Raw genomic sequence first — 13,281 nt, 5'->3', positions numbered from 1 at the left:
AATTACTGCAATGCTTTCAGGATATACTTGGGATCACTTCAATCACCTAATGATTGCAGTGCCCAAGTCCCAGTCATTAGTCTATTTAGCCAAAGTAAGATCCAGAGAAGTACTCAAGCCCCAAGGAATAATCTATTCAAGCTACATATAGTCTTATAAATCCAGGTTCAAAAGAAAAGACCATATTACATGAACCAGAAGTTCTGTGCCCCAGCTCCAGATCTGCTAACTGTGTTCCCTCTCTTAACCATGGTTTTCCATTTAACCATCAGAAGTTGGCTAGATGATCTTGGTGACCTCTTCAACTCAAACATTCCCTGGTTTCTTTATAAAGTGCTCCATCCTTGCCCCCCCTCACAGTGAGCTTTCCTATGAGAGCCTAGGGACTCTAAGGACAGCCTGGGATATGCATTTGCTTGCACTCACACTACTTGGCAGTAACTTCCTTCTTTCAGAATAATGTAGTGGCTTAGTCCTCATGACCTGTTTCCACAGATCTTGCATCTAGAAAGATTCAGTTCCTTTTCCTTTTTGGTTTCTAACTAAAGCTTGGGTTGGAAGCAGGATTGCCCTGTGGGTACTTTCTTACAGAGGGACTCCTACTCCTTACACATAACATAGTGATTAAGTTTATCTACACACTTTTTCTTATTTTCTCATCTATCAATTAAGGTACTTTTACTTTGTGTGTTTTTAATAGGAGCCTCTGGAGACATTGTCTTCACCTAAAGTACTAATTAACAGAGGCCACTTTGGACCCCACAGTAGGACAATAAAAAAAGAGCATTAGGAGCAAGGAGGACCTACAAATCATGCCACCTATGCAGAAGACCTGAATTAGTGCAAAGGGCATTGAGTTCCTTGGAGTTCTTCTTTACCTTACAACACAAAGCATTCTAGGAAGGGCCATGTGTGCAGCAATAGCAAAAAGGATTTTCTTTGAGGTCTGTTGTCCATCCAAAATACAAAAAGTCGTCCCATTTTGGATGTTCTCTGAATTGGCTATGCTTATAATGAGGGATGAGTGAGAAAAAAAAATTGGATGGGGGGCTCAGGAAAGCAGTGCTGAGATCCCATACTGTAGATACATTCATTTATTAACTCATTGGTAGAATGAAAAGAATGCTAAATTTTGAGTCAGAGACCCTATGTCTTAGGACCTAGGTTATAGTCTGTGGTTTTTAGACCCAGTTCTGTAACTCACTAAATTCTCTTTAAAAATCATTCACAGCCTGTCTGAACTTTAGCCATCACATCATATTGAGGGATCCTTGGGCTGGAGGGGAGGAGAGACACAAGTATGCACCGAAGGAACTATGACTGTCTACAGTATGAGGCAAGTTATTTGACACAGGTATGAAGTGCTATAAAAAATGTGGGTAAGGAAGGTGTGACTCTTCCAGGGTAGAGGGCAGAAAGGTAGTGGTATTTAGAAAAGTTTTTAGAGAAGTGGATTTTAGCTAGATCTTTAAAAATGGAGAGAGAAAATAACAATGCTCACTATCTCTGGAAAGCCTTCTCTGACCACCCCTTTCTCAGCAAAATTAGTTACGCCCTGCTTTGCCCACCTCGAGTACTAAAAATATTTCAACTTTGCAAACTTATGTGTCTGTTTCTCACAGGAGACCAAAAACTTCCCAAAGTAGGGACTGTGTCTGATCCCTTTCTTTTTTCACAGGGCCAGGAAAAAGTAGTTGCCCCAGACTCTGAGTTGAATAAATGAATGTGTCAGTGCATAAGCAAATGCAGGAGAACTCCTTAGCCCAAGGTCTCCATATTCCTTAGCTTACCTCACCTCTGTGAAGGAACTTAGAAGGCCTCCCTTCAACTCATAGTTCATCTTCCTACTCACTTATCCCCACCTCCTATCAGAAGTCGGTAAAGAAAAGGCCCCAGGGACAATTGCAAAGCTGAGACCAGTTCCTGTGCAAGAGGCTGGTGTCCACATAGTCCACCTCAACTCTGGTTATTGCTGTTCATATGATTGCACTGGGGCTTCCTCTGAAAGGAAACCCAAAGGCTGATGCAATGTATAGGGCACTTCATGTACATCTGGACCTGGGGACAAAGGGTTCACCGTGAGGTTCCCCACAAACCCAGTGATGTCGCCAAAGTAGTTAGCAGCAATTAACCTACCAGCTACAGCTCAACTTTATTCAACAAGAGATTTAACAAGAGTGTGTTGAGTACCTACTGTCTGCAAAACTTTATGCTTGGCACCAATGGGAAAAATAAGTATACAACAGAACAGTAATATACATCTAATAGAAATTTAATATGAGCAACATTAAATTTTTGAAAAACAAATAGATGAAAGTAATTTTGAGAACATATTTTATTTAACACAATGCATCTAAAATGTTATCTTAACCTCTTAGCAATGTAAACATTTTTAATGAGATATTTTACATGCTTTGAAGTGTGGTGTGTATTTTATACTTACAGTAAATCAAAATTTGGACTAGCCATGTTTCCAGTGTTCAATTGCCACATGTAGCTAATAGCTATGATATTGGATAGCACAGGTATAAGATGTGATCCCTACCCTGGCCAGGTGACTCAGTTGGTTGGAGCATCATCCCATACATCAAAAGGTTTCAGGTTCAATTCCTGGTTAGAGTACATACCTAGGTTGTAGGTTTGATCCCAAGTCAGGGTGTGTATGGGAAGCAATTGATCAATGTTTCTCTCTCAAATCAATGTTTCTCTCTCTCTCTCTCTCTCTCTCTCTCTCTCTCTCTCTCTCTCCTTGTCTCTCTAAAATCACTAAAAACATATCCTTAGGTGAGGATAAAAAAATGTGATCTCTGCCCTCAAGGAATTTACAGCCTAGTCCAGAAGCCAGACTAATACATATGCATGTACAAGAAATAAGTACTATAGTGGAACTGCATGTATGGAAAAGAGCACTGTATCACAATCAGGAGACCTGGGCTATAGTCTTTTCTCTGCCACTGATTCTCTGTGTGACCTTGAATAAATCCCTTTATCTCTATGGGACTCCATATTTCTTTTTTAAAAATTTATCTTTACTTTTGAAAGTATTACAGACATCTCCCTTTATTTCCCCCCCATTGACTCCCTCCACCCTGCACCTGCCCCCCTCCCCAGACCTTCACCGCACCATTGTCTATGTCCATGTGTTATGCATATATATACAAATAATTTCTTTGGTTGATCTCTTCATGCCCCCTACCTTCCCTCTGAGGTCTGTCAGTCTGTTCCATGCTTCCGTGTCTCTGCATCTATTTTGTTCATCAATTTATTTTGTTCACTAGATTCCATGTGAGTTGAGATCATGTGATATTTGCTAAATTAAATAAGCCAGTCAGGGACTCCATATTTCCATCTCTACAGTGAGGTTGGACTAGATTTATTTGCTCAACAAATACATGTTAAATGTTTTCTAAGTATTAAGTATGGTAGGAAGCACTCAGAATACTGAGATGAACAAGACACATAAGATGCCTGCCTTCTTGACACTTACAGTATGGTGAGAAATAGGTATTAATTCCAGGTAAATATGACAAAAACAAAATGGGGAAGCACATAGATCTGGGAGAACACATGACAAGGAAACCTAATCTACCAGGCCTGAATATGGTCAAGAAAACCTCTCAGAGGAAGTAACATTTGAAGTAAGATTAAAGAATGAGAAGGAGTAAACCAAGCAAATAATTGGTGAAAAGTCATTCCAGTCAGAAGAAATAGCAGGTGTCAGGCTCCAAGATGAGAAGGAATGAGGCTAGTTAAGGAAGATAAGGTTAGTGTGGCCTGTAATAGACTGAGCTAAGGAAAGAATAGCTCAAAGCAAAGTAGGAGAGGTAAACATTGGGGCTTAACTGAGGGAGGCCTTGTATGCTATATTGAGGGTTTGATACTTATCTAATGAGACATGAGAAGCCAGAGTAGGTATAATTGTGCAGTGCCCTTCCTTCTCTAAGACAAGGAATTTTGGAGTCTATGCCATGGAAAGAAAAGTTAATTCCAACTGTTTGGACTAGAAACGTCACAGAAGTGGTAACATTTTAAAAGACCCTTGAAGGATAATAAGATCAGAGAATGGCATTCCAGGCAGAGGGATGAATATTAATAAAAGTACAGAGGTAGGAAAGAACATATGAATTCATCTGAATGGAGAGACCACTGATGCAACAGGGTAAATATAAGCCTAAGAATATCTTTAATATCTATAGATATTCAAGCACACCAAATGTGTTATTAGAGAAATGAGACAAAGACCTTGGACCTACCAAAAGATTCATTTTGTACTATAATGATAATAATAAACACATACTGTGAACTTACTAAGTGCCAGGCATTGTCTCAAGCCCTTTACATGTATTACTTTATATAATATCTTCATGACAACCTTATGAGGGAGATATTATAATTAGCCCCATTTGACAAATGGGGAGCTGATGTTCAAGGAAGTCATGTCATTTGCCTGAAGTTAAACAGCTAGTAAATGGCAAAGGCAGGAGTCAAATGTCATGGAACAATTTATGAAAGGCAGGGCTTATGAAGCAATCTACAAAAATATATAATATGGCTCTAGATAAAAAATACCAAATTCAAGTCAGTTATCATCTCAGTCTACAAGGGCAGTTGTATCCAGAAAAACCTCAATTAATTTCCAGTTTATTGCCATTAGAGAGGCTAAGCTGAAGTGAACTTTTGCTTAGCTTCTTCTAGTAAACAATGTAAATAAGGTAGGAGTTCCAGAGAGTTATTAAAGACTAAGAAAAACAAACTGGTTCCACCCTTCACTCCCTATACCTTATTCCCAGTCAGAGTCTTTCAGAAACTTTCATCTATGACAAAAATAACTGGAGTCACCCTAACCAATCATTCTTATCTATTTCCTAAAATGATCCACCTAATCCCCTAGGCAACAGTTTTGAATGTAAAGGGAAGGCAGGAAGGAGGAACCAACTTATGATAGATCATTGCCTATATTTGCAAGAAACAAAACTGCATTTTTTAAAAATACATATTCTCTAATTCAGGAGGGAGAGGGTGTCCCTGGAATCATTGATTTGGCATAGCAGACCATTTTCATCTTCCTAGTATTTTCTCTGACTAAAGCAGGGGTGGGCAAACTTTTTTTTTTCTTTTAACAGCTTTATTGAGGTATGATTTATAGGCCATAAAATTCATCCTTTAAGTACATAGTTCAATGGTTTTCAGTAAATTCAGAGTTGTAGAACCATCACTACAATCCAGTTATAGAACATTTCCATGACTCCAAGATCTCCTGTGCTAACTGAATTAAAAATGTTTTTTGTACTTTTTTTCTCTTTTTACAGAAACAAGACAAAGTTATTTTAAACAATTTAGAAAATATTTGAAAGCAGAAAAAAGAAAATAAAAATTATCTTTATTCTGAAACCTATAGATAATCATTGCTATTTTGACATATATTTAAGCCCTCATTACCTATTCATATCTTTTTTTTTTAATTGTTTGAGGTATTACAAATAGTAGTACATATGTCTCCTTTTCTTTTTCCTTCCCCATTGACCTTCCCCCAGCCTCCCCTTCCCCCCAGTACATGCCTTTACCTGCCCCCTCCCCCCAGTGTTTTTTATCCATTGGTTATGCTTATATGCATGCGTACAAGTACTTCGGTTGATCTCTTACAGCCCCCCCCCCCCAACCTCCTCTGCCTTCCCACGGTAGTTTGACAGTCTGTTCAATGCTTCTTTGCCTCTGTATCTATTTTTTTTCCCATTTCATTCCTTTAAAAAATCTTGCCTCTGCAGACTAGAAATAAACATATAATAACAAAAAATGTTTCAGTCCCAATTTCCATGTCCAACAGTTCTGAGTCCCCATTTCAATGTCAAACAGTTCCTTATGTGTACATGTCAGCAATGATAGCTGGATGGTGGGCACATGGTGGCAATGCAGGTCCGACCCTCTCTGGTTTGGTCCTAGGCAACTTGCTGCGTCGCACAGCTGCTGACTGCTAGCGTGGCAAGGCGTCATCAGCGTCTTCCATCTCTGGACTGTTTCTCCTCTTGTCTTCGTGGTTGGAGCAGACCTGTCAATTCCTCTCTGTTGCAGGAATCCACATGGTCTTGGAGTTGTTTTCTGAAAATATACAAACATATTCTCGACCAAAAGTTAATAAAGGAATCTTTTCTATATAATTGATTTGGGATCCTTTTTATTTTTGCCCAAACGATTTTCCTTTGTCTTATTTAGACACCATGTGTATTTTTCATGGGTGTCTTGCTGTTAGCATTACAAATGAAAACTAATTTTGTAAAGTAAAAATTTTCTAGATGTAATTTACTTATAGGATATTTTTCCTTATATGATATTACCCTTCTATCCCCCCTTTTTTGATTAATGGAGGCTTTTGTAACTTTTATAATGCAGTCTTGATGACTTTAAATTTTAATTTTTTGACAAAAATATGACTGCTTTAGTTTCATTGCATGTTCAGGAATTTTACCATGAGATGAACTACCAACAGAAATTTTAGTTACCACATTAGGAACAGCTTTTTGTCCAGTACAATTAAATTTTCTTGAATATTCACTTATTGCAATTAGCCTATTTAAATTAATCTGAGAACTTGATTATTATTTTACTGTCAAATTTAATACTCTACCAACAATCTTAATTTACCCTGTAAATATTAGTGGAGAGGATTGTTTGCATTCTTGAGTAGGCCCTGAGCATTCCTGGTGCTAGGCTGGATTTAGATATAGGGTAGCTGCTATTGGCCAAGTCTCAGTCTATTACCTGGGTCCCAATCTGAGCTGGGCCAAGTCACTGTCTGTCACCTGTGTCCCGATCTGAGCTGGGCGTGGGAAGCAAAGCAGCCACGGGGGCAGGAGACCTCCCTCAGACGGGGTGAGGGTTCAGGCCCCTGCAAGGTTGGGGGGGTGAGGGTCTGTGCCCCACCTCTGTTGATCCCCAAGTTCTCTCCTGATGGCCCCTTTGCGACTGTGCCTGTTTTAGGTTGTTCCTTCCCTGAGGAATCTTACCCGTCTCTGGCTAACCAGTCATCCTCCGGGGCCAAGCAGGGTGATGTGAGGTTCAGTTCTGTCTCCTTGGTAGCCTATGCCCCCATGGCCTCCACGCCCAGTACCTGCCTTGGGAATCCCCTGGCCTGCTGGCGGGGCCTCAGCACTGATCACATATCTCGGGGAACTCAGGTTTCTTCTCCAGGGAGGGCCCAGCTCACACGATTGGGCGAGAGACAGATCCATGGTACCAGCCACCACGAGGCTTCATGCTCAGCATGGACAGAAAGCTCAGGCAACAGCTTAGGGCAATTGGATTGTGAGAAGAGGGTCCCTCTTGGCACAAAAGGCAAGAGGGGCCAATATAGAATGCTCAAGTGCCTTCCCAATGCCTTAATTCCTTCTGAAAGGGATTATATCCTTTTATGTCCTTTTTTTTTTTTTTTAAATTGCTGCTAAACATTCCAAGAATTAGTTTGTAAGTTTATTTGGGATAATTGTACAATATGCTGTTGTAAAATATCTAAAATTTTAATAACATTGTAGAATAATATCATGTAAGGATATTCTTTGCTCTAGGCCATGGCTATTAAATTTCAAACTGGCTGTCAATTTCTTTTTGTAACCTTATATAAATTTTGTCAGGAAGGCAAAAACACAAATTATTTCCCCATAACCCCCCACCCCCTACTTATGTCCCACCCCCTTGTTGTCTGTGTCCATTGATTAGGCTCATATGCATGCACACAAGTCCCTTGGTTGATCTCTCCCCCTTTGGGCAAACTTTTTGACTCGAGGGCCACAATGGGTTCTTAAACTGGACCGGAGGGCCAGAACAAAAGCATGGATGGAGTTTTTGTGTGAACTAATATAAATTCAAAGTAAAGGAGCGGAGGGGAAAGCAAGAGAACCCTCCGCTCTTTCGGCTCCGCGGGCCGGATAGAACAGCTGAACAGGCCGGATCCGGCCCGCGGGCCGTAGTTTGCCCACGGCTGGAGTAAAGCAAGGACAAGGATGGTGCATATTGTGGGGACAAAATATAAGTTAGGCTAAACCCTTGAGCTTGCACCACAACTAAACATCTAGAACTAGGATGCTAGAACTTTGTTTAGCATTGACTTAGAAGGCAATTGATTCCTACATACTTCTCTCTAGGGTTAGTCACCAGGACACCTCCTTAATATTTCTGTCCTATATTTGCATGTGTCAGTTTCCACAAGCTCATCTAAAAATTGTCAACCATCACAATTTGTGTGGCAATAGGTAGTTCAGAATTTCTAACCTCAACTTTTCTAACCCCCAAACAGATGTTATGATGTAGATGACCAAATATTTATTACTGTTCAAGAGTGTTATTACTAGAATAAGTGGAAAATAGAAATATCAAAGATGCTCATAGTGGGTTCTTAACTGATGACAGGTATTGGTGGTTGTCATGTGAGGCCTGTGCTATAGTGACAAGAGCACTAGCATGAAATTTAAAAACCTGGATTTGAATTTCAGTTTGCCACTTTCTAGCCATGGGGCCTTGAGTAAATTACTAATATTTCTCACTATCCATTTCCCCATCTCAGAATTAAGCTAATAATAAGTATCTTATGAGATTTTAGGAAAGTAGTATACTTGAGAGCTCCTGTATTTTACCTAATACAAGGTAAAAAGTTTTTAAAAAGCTACATATTGTCACAAGAAGGGTTTCTGCTTCTCTACTCCTCTGCTCCTCTACTCAGTTCTGGCAGAATGAGAAGTGGGAAATAGAAGGAATAAAAAAGCTTTGTTGAGTGCTTGTTATGTACCACATACTCTCAGGTCTATTATATCACTTATTCCTCTCAACACCCCATAGAGTAAGAATTAGTCTTATTTCACAAATGAGGACACTGAAGCTCAAAGATACTAAACAATTCCCTTCAAAGTCATATATTTAGTAAGTAGCAGAGCTGAGATTCAGAAATTTATTAGTTGTTCCCCTAATAAGGTATGAGAGCAAAGATATGTTCCAGAACCTGAGAGTGTCTCTAACTACATATTAGGCCCACTTAACTGACCCACTGATGTTATCAGACATCCAGGAAGCTCCCTAGCTTGTCTCAATGCTTGGCCATGGAGGTAGTAGGAGGGGTACATTGCAAGCCTCTCTGGTCAGCTTGACTTTCTTCAGGAGATGGTCAGCTCTTAGATACTGTGGCATGAATTCCCAGAATCTACAGGTTTTCCCATCTTATTATCTATTAAGAATTGGCAGGGGAAAGAAAGAGGTGAATCTGAGACCTCTGCACACTGTGTTGATAAGACTAAAAAAATTAAAGTGGGAAAGAAGAGCCAAGAGTTGACTAATGGCTACTATGTCACAGGCACTGTGCTGGATGCTTTAGGCACATCATCTCATGTAATCTTCACAACCATTCTAGGAGGTGGAAGTTGTTCTCTTCTTTCAAAAGATGAAAACAATGAAGTTCAGAAGGCTCAAATGACTTACTTCAAGTCACTCAGTAAGTAGCTGTGCTGAAGTACAAACCAACTTTCTTACTTTTTTCTGTACCACATGCCACTAGGAAGAGTCATTTTAGTACCTTCCACTGCATCCAGGCTGGACCATACCAATTTTCATTCCAAAGCAGAGCTATACTTGTTTATAATTTTGAGGGAATTGCAAATATAGAGATTATCTCACTTCTCTTACCATGAGTTATGCTCCTCTGGCAGGAAGTTGATCCTTTCATCTAATCTGACCCATGCCTGTTGTGGTTTAAGTCAACTTCCTCTCCCCTTATCCTACTTATCCTCCAAGCATTCTTCCCTGAGTTGTAATCTGTAGCCTCCAACATCTAGTACATATTTTGAACCTCCCACTTTGACCAAGCAAAGGGGTTTCAGAACTGAGGCTAAGGCCATTCCCATCTCACCTGCTTCTATTAATCCACAGGCTCTGCTCTCACAAAGTCCATTAATCCAAAGGCTTCTTCTCAGATGTCATCCTATTTATTCCTTCATCTGTTAATATCTCAGCTTGCAGGCATAGTCAAGTCACAACCAAATATCTTTACAATGTCCACTCAATACAACCTATTGAAAAAGTAGTTTCTAAAGGTTACCTCACTGTTTCATCTCCTAATCCACTATAATTTAGCTTTTTATTTGTTCTCTATCTCAATTTCTTCATTGGCTCTGCTATCTTGTGCCACCAAATTACCATGAATTCCTAATCAACAAAGCCAAAACCTCTCTACTAGCTCTCATCTTCCTCAAAGTCTGCCAAAGATGACTGTCAGCAATTCTTTGTTTCTTAAAGCCCTGGTTTAGAAGATATCCTTCATTCTTCAAGCTGAATTCTACCATTAGAAGCCAAACAAGCATGGTTCACATCAGATATAAAGATCAACTCTCTGCCAGACCATCCTAGCTCATAGCAGGGACCATCTTTGTCATTTGTTTCCTTACTGTCTAAAACAACACCTGATCCAAAGTAGTGATCAGTGAAAACTGTTGAATTTGTTTGCCTACAGTCCTCTGATTCACCCATCTTCCTGATCACTCTCCTTGGTGTTCTCTATAAGCTTCTCTTTCTTTTTCTGCTTCTTGTTACATGTTATTGTTTTCCAGAGCTCTCTATTTTTCTTTGTGGGTCTGTGCATATATCTGCATGCTTGTTCAATCTATCTCCCACTACCAGATCAGTAGATTCAATTGAATACTGAACATATACCCCTGAATGTCTAAGTCTTCACATCCTTGACCCTACACCTCAAATAAACCTGCTCATCATCCAAAAGATAATCTATATTTCCATGGAGGGAATAAGATTAGTCACCTTTGACGACATTATATGTTTATTAATATGATTATTACTATAGTAATTAATGCTACTAATAATAATATTGATTCAAACACTTACTACCTTATAACATGATATTTTATTTCCCTGCCTTTGCTTTATTATAGCCTGGAAATGCCTCAAGGACAAGGGTCCTATCTAAATTAATTTCTGTATCTCCAGTTTTTGACACAGAGTAAGTTACTGTTTAGAAAATGTTAGCTAAATGAGTGAAGAGTAATAAGGTCAGTTTCCAGAATGCCTTTATTAAGGGAGTCAATAATTGTATTACTAATGATTAAAATAATTTTTGAATGAACATGATGTTTAATTTTCAGTCAATAATATCTTTCTCTTTAAACTTTGGTATTTATTGTCAGGAAGATCTTTTAACAACACAACTCTGATGGTGTTACTCCACTGCTAAAAAAGGATCATTGGTTCTCCATTTCACAAAGCTAAAAGTCAAAGTTTCACAGCAAAATGGTCAGTACCCTTTACAACCTGTCCACAACCTACATCTTCATCCTTCACCCATGTTATATTACAACTACAATATACGCTATACTCTAGTACATTTTTGATTTTTCCACATGCCTCTACGTGGACCTGAAAATTTTATTGGTCCCATCACATCTATCTTGCCAGAAGATCCTGTGTTTGTTCTTCAGGCCCAGCTCAGTTATCACCTCCTCAAGGAAACCTTTCCTGAACAAAGTGTCCTATACTTTGTGTGTACCTAAATTATGGCCTGATCACATTGCATTTAGGTTATATCTATTTATATGGCTAGAAAGTGAGTTATATCAGGCAGGGGCATTGATTTACTTGCTTTTGGATTCCTAGAGCCTAAGAAAAGTTCTAGCATGAAGCAGTCTTTCTGTAAATTCTTGCTAAATCAAATTAAAATACCTATTGAAAGATTATTTTCACAGATGTTCAGTCATTAACTCCAATCTTACCTCAGTCCAAATATTTTCACATGGCAGAGTCTCTATTTTCTTAGACTTCATACCTAGCATGCAATAGGCTCTTAGTGAAAGAGCTAGAATCAGAATCTGGCTAGAGGTGAAGATAAAATGGCACAGCAACTGGGTTATTTTCAAAACCTCTACTTCCTTCCCATGGACATACACAGACAAAAGTAGAAAAGAAGCAAACACAGTTTCAATTAGGTTTACCTTCCTGTCACTTTAGGTAAGGAATAGGAGGCAATAAAAAGGAGAAAAGGGTGAGGGTGCTGGAAGGAAGAAGTATGTCATCTTAAGTCAAAAGGCAAAGCTGTGAATAAACCTCCATCCCTTGGGCAGTTACTGGACAAGTAACTAGGTTCAGTTGATCTAATAACTATGTTTCTGAGAGTTTACAGAACTCCTCTTCATGAATTAGGAGGTAATAGGCAGATTGCAGAATGCAGACACAGAATGTTGTAGTATAAAAGGTAAGGTCAGACAAGGCTATGACATAGTCCTAAATCCTGGCTTTGTCACTGACCCTCTTTGGGCTTCAGTGTCCCCTTCTGTAAAATAATGAGATTGGCGCTATAACTATACAAAGTGAGACAGAAATACCTTTTAAGGATATTGGCTTACTTTTTAAGCAGAGATCTCTCACACTGGGACACATTCCATTTTTGACAAGACACACTTGAAGTCTACCTGATCATATTCCATGAATTCACAGGAAACATATAATTAGAGGGTTTGTTTTATTTCATTTGTTTTTGTTTAATTCCAGAGAACATATAACCCCCAAACAGCTGGAAATGTTCATGTTGGCTGAACAACAAATTCTGTCTTACTCAGAAAAATCTATTCTGAGAGCCAAATTAATCAGAAAGTTACTTGATGAGCACAGACAGAACAAAAGAGATTAGATGAGCTTAATTAGTTTTTCCCTTCCCCATACTTCCTCAACCAAGATGAAATTAAAAGGAGGTTCAGGGTCACCTATTTTTTGTCTGTGTCCCCTAGACACTACCATGGATACAATGACCACATTCAGCTTTTGGTGCTCTTTTTTTCCCATTGTTCATGCAGAACACCCACCCACCCTTCTGTATCATTTTTGTAGATAAATTAATCTTGTTGATGAGGCTTCTGTAACTTCTTTAACATTCAGTCAAACCACTTGAGATTCCACCTTAATTAGATTTATGATTTCTGTGAGGACTTGTTCTTTCCAACTGTGATTAGCGTGAGTTATTGTTCCTTTAAGGCAGTGGTTCTCAACCTTTCTAATGCCACGACCCTTTAATACAGTTCCTCATATTGTGGTGACCCCCCAACCATAAAATTATTTTCGTTGCTACTTCATAACTGTAATTTTGCTACTGTTAATGAATCAAAATGTAAATATCTGTGTTTTCCGATGGTCTTAGGCTATACAGCAGCACGACCCACAGGTTGAGAACCGCTAGCAGGGTCACCACAACATGAGGAACTGTATTAAAGGGTCGCGGCATTAGAAAGGTTGAGAACCACTGCT

General features: G+C 39.1%; 1 protein-coding gene across 3 annotated transcripts in view; it reads left to right on the top strand.

Moving 5' to 3' along the window:
• VSIG4 (V-set and immunoglobulin domain containing 4) overlaps window positions 1-13,281 on the top strand; it is a 121,008-nt gene that overhangs the window by 85,498 nt on the left and 22,229 nt on the right. Inside the window, exon 7 of one of the 3 annotated variants that reach the window (XM_080652152.1) lies at window positions 9,392-9,472. The exons of the other annotated variants lie outside the window; for them this stretch is intronic. Coding sequence (XP_080508278.1) covers window positions 9,392-9,425 — 34 coding nt within the window. The 3' untranslated portion in view covers window positions 9,426-9,472. The remainder of the gene's footprint in view (window positions 1-9,391; window positions 9,473-13,281) is intronic. 3 annotated transcript variants of the gene reach the window in all.

The sequence above is a fragment of the Plecotus auritus genome (genome assembly GCF_963455305.1).
Source record: "Plecotus auritus genome assembly, chromosome: X".
Classification (NCBI taxonomy): domain Eukaryota; kingdom Metazoa; phylum Chordata; class Mammalia; order Chiroptera; family Vespertilionidae; genus Plecotus; species Plecotus auritus.
This window is presented reverse-complemented; position numbering and strand designations above follow the sequence as displayed.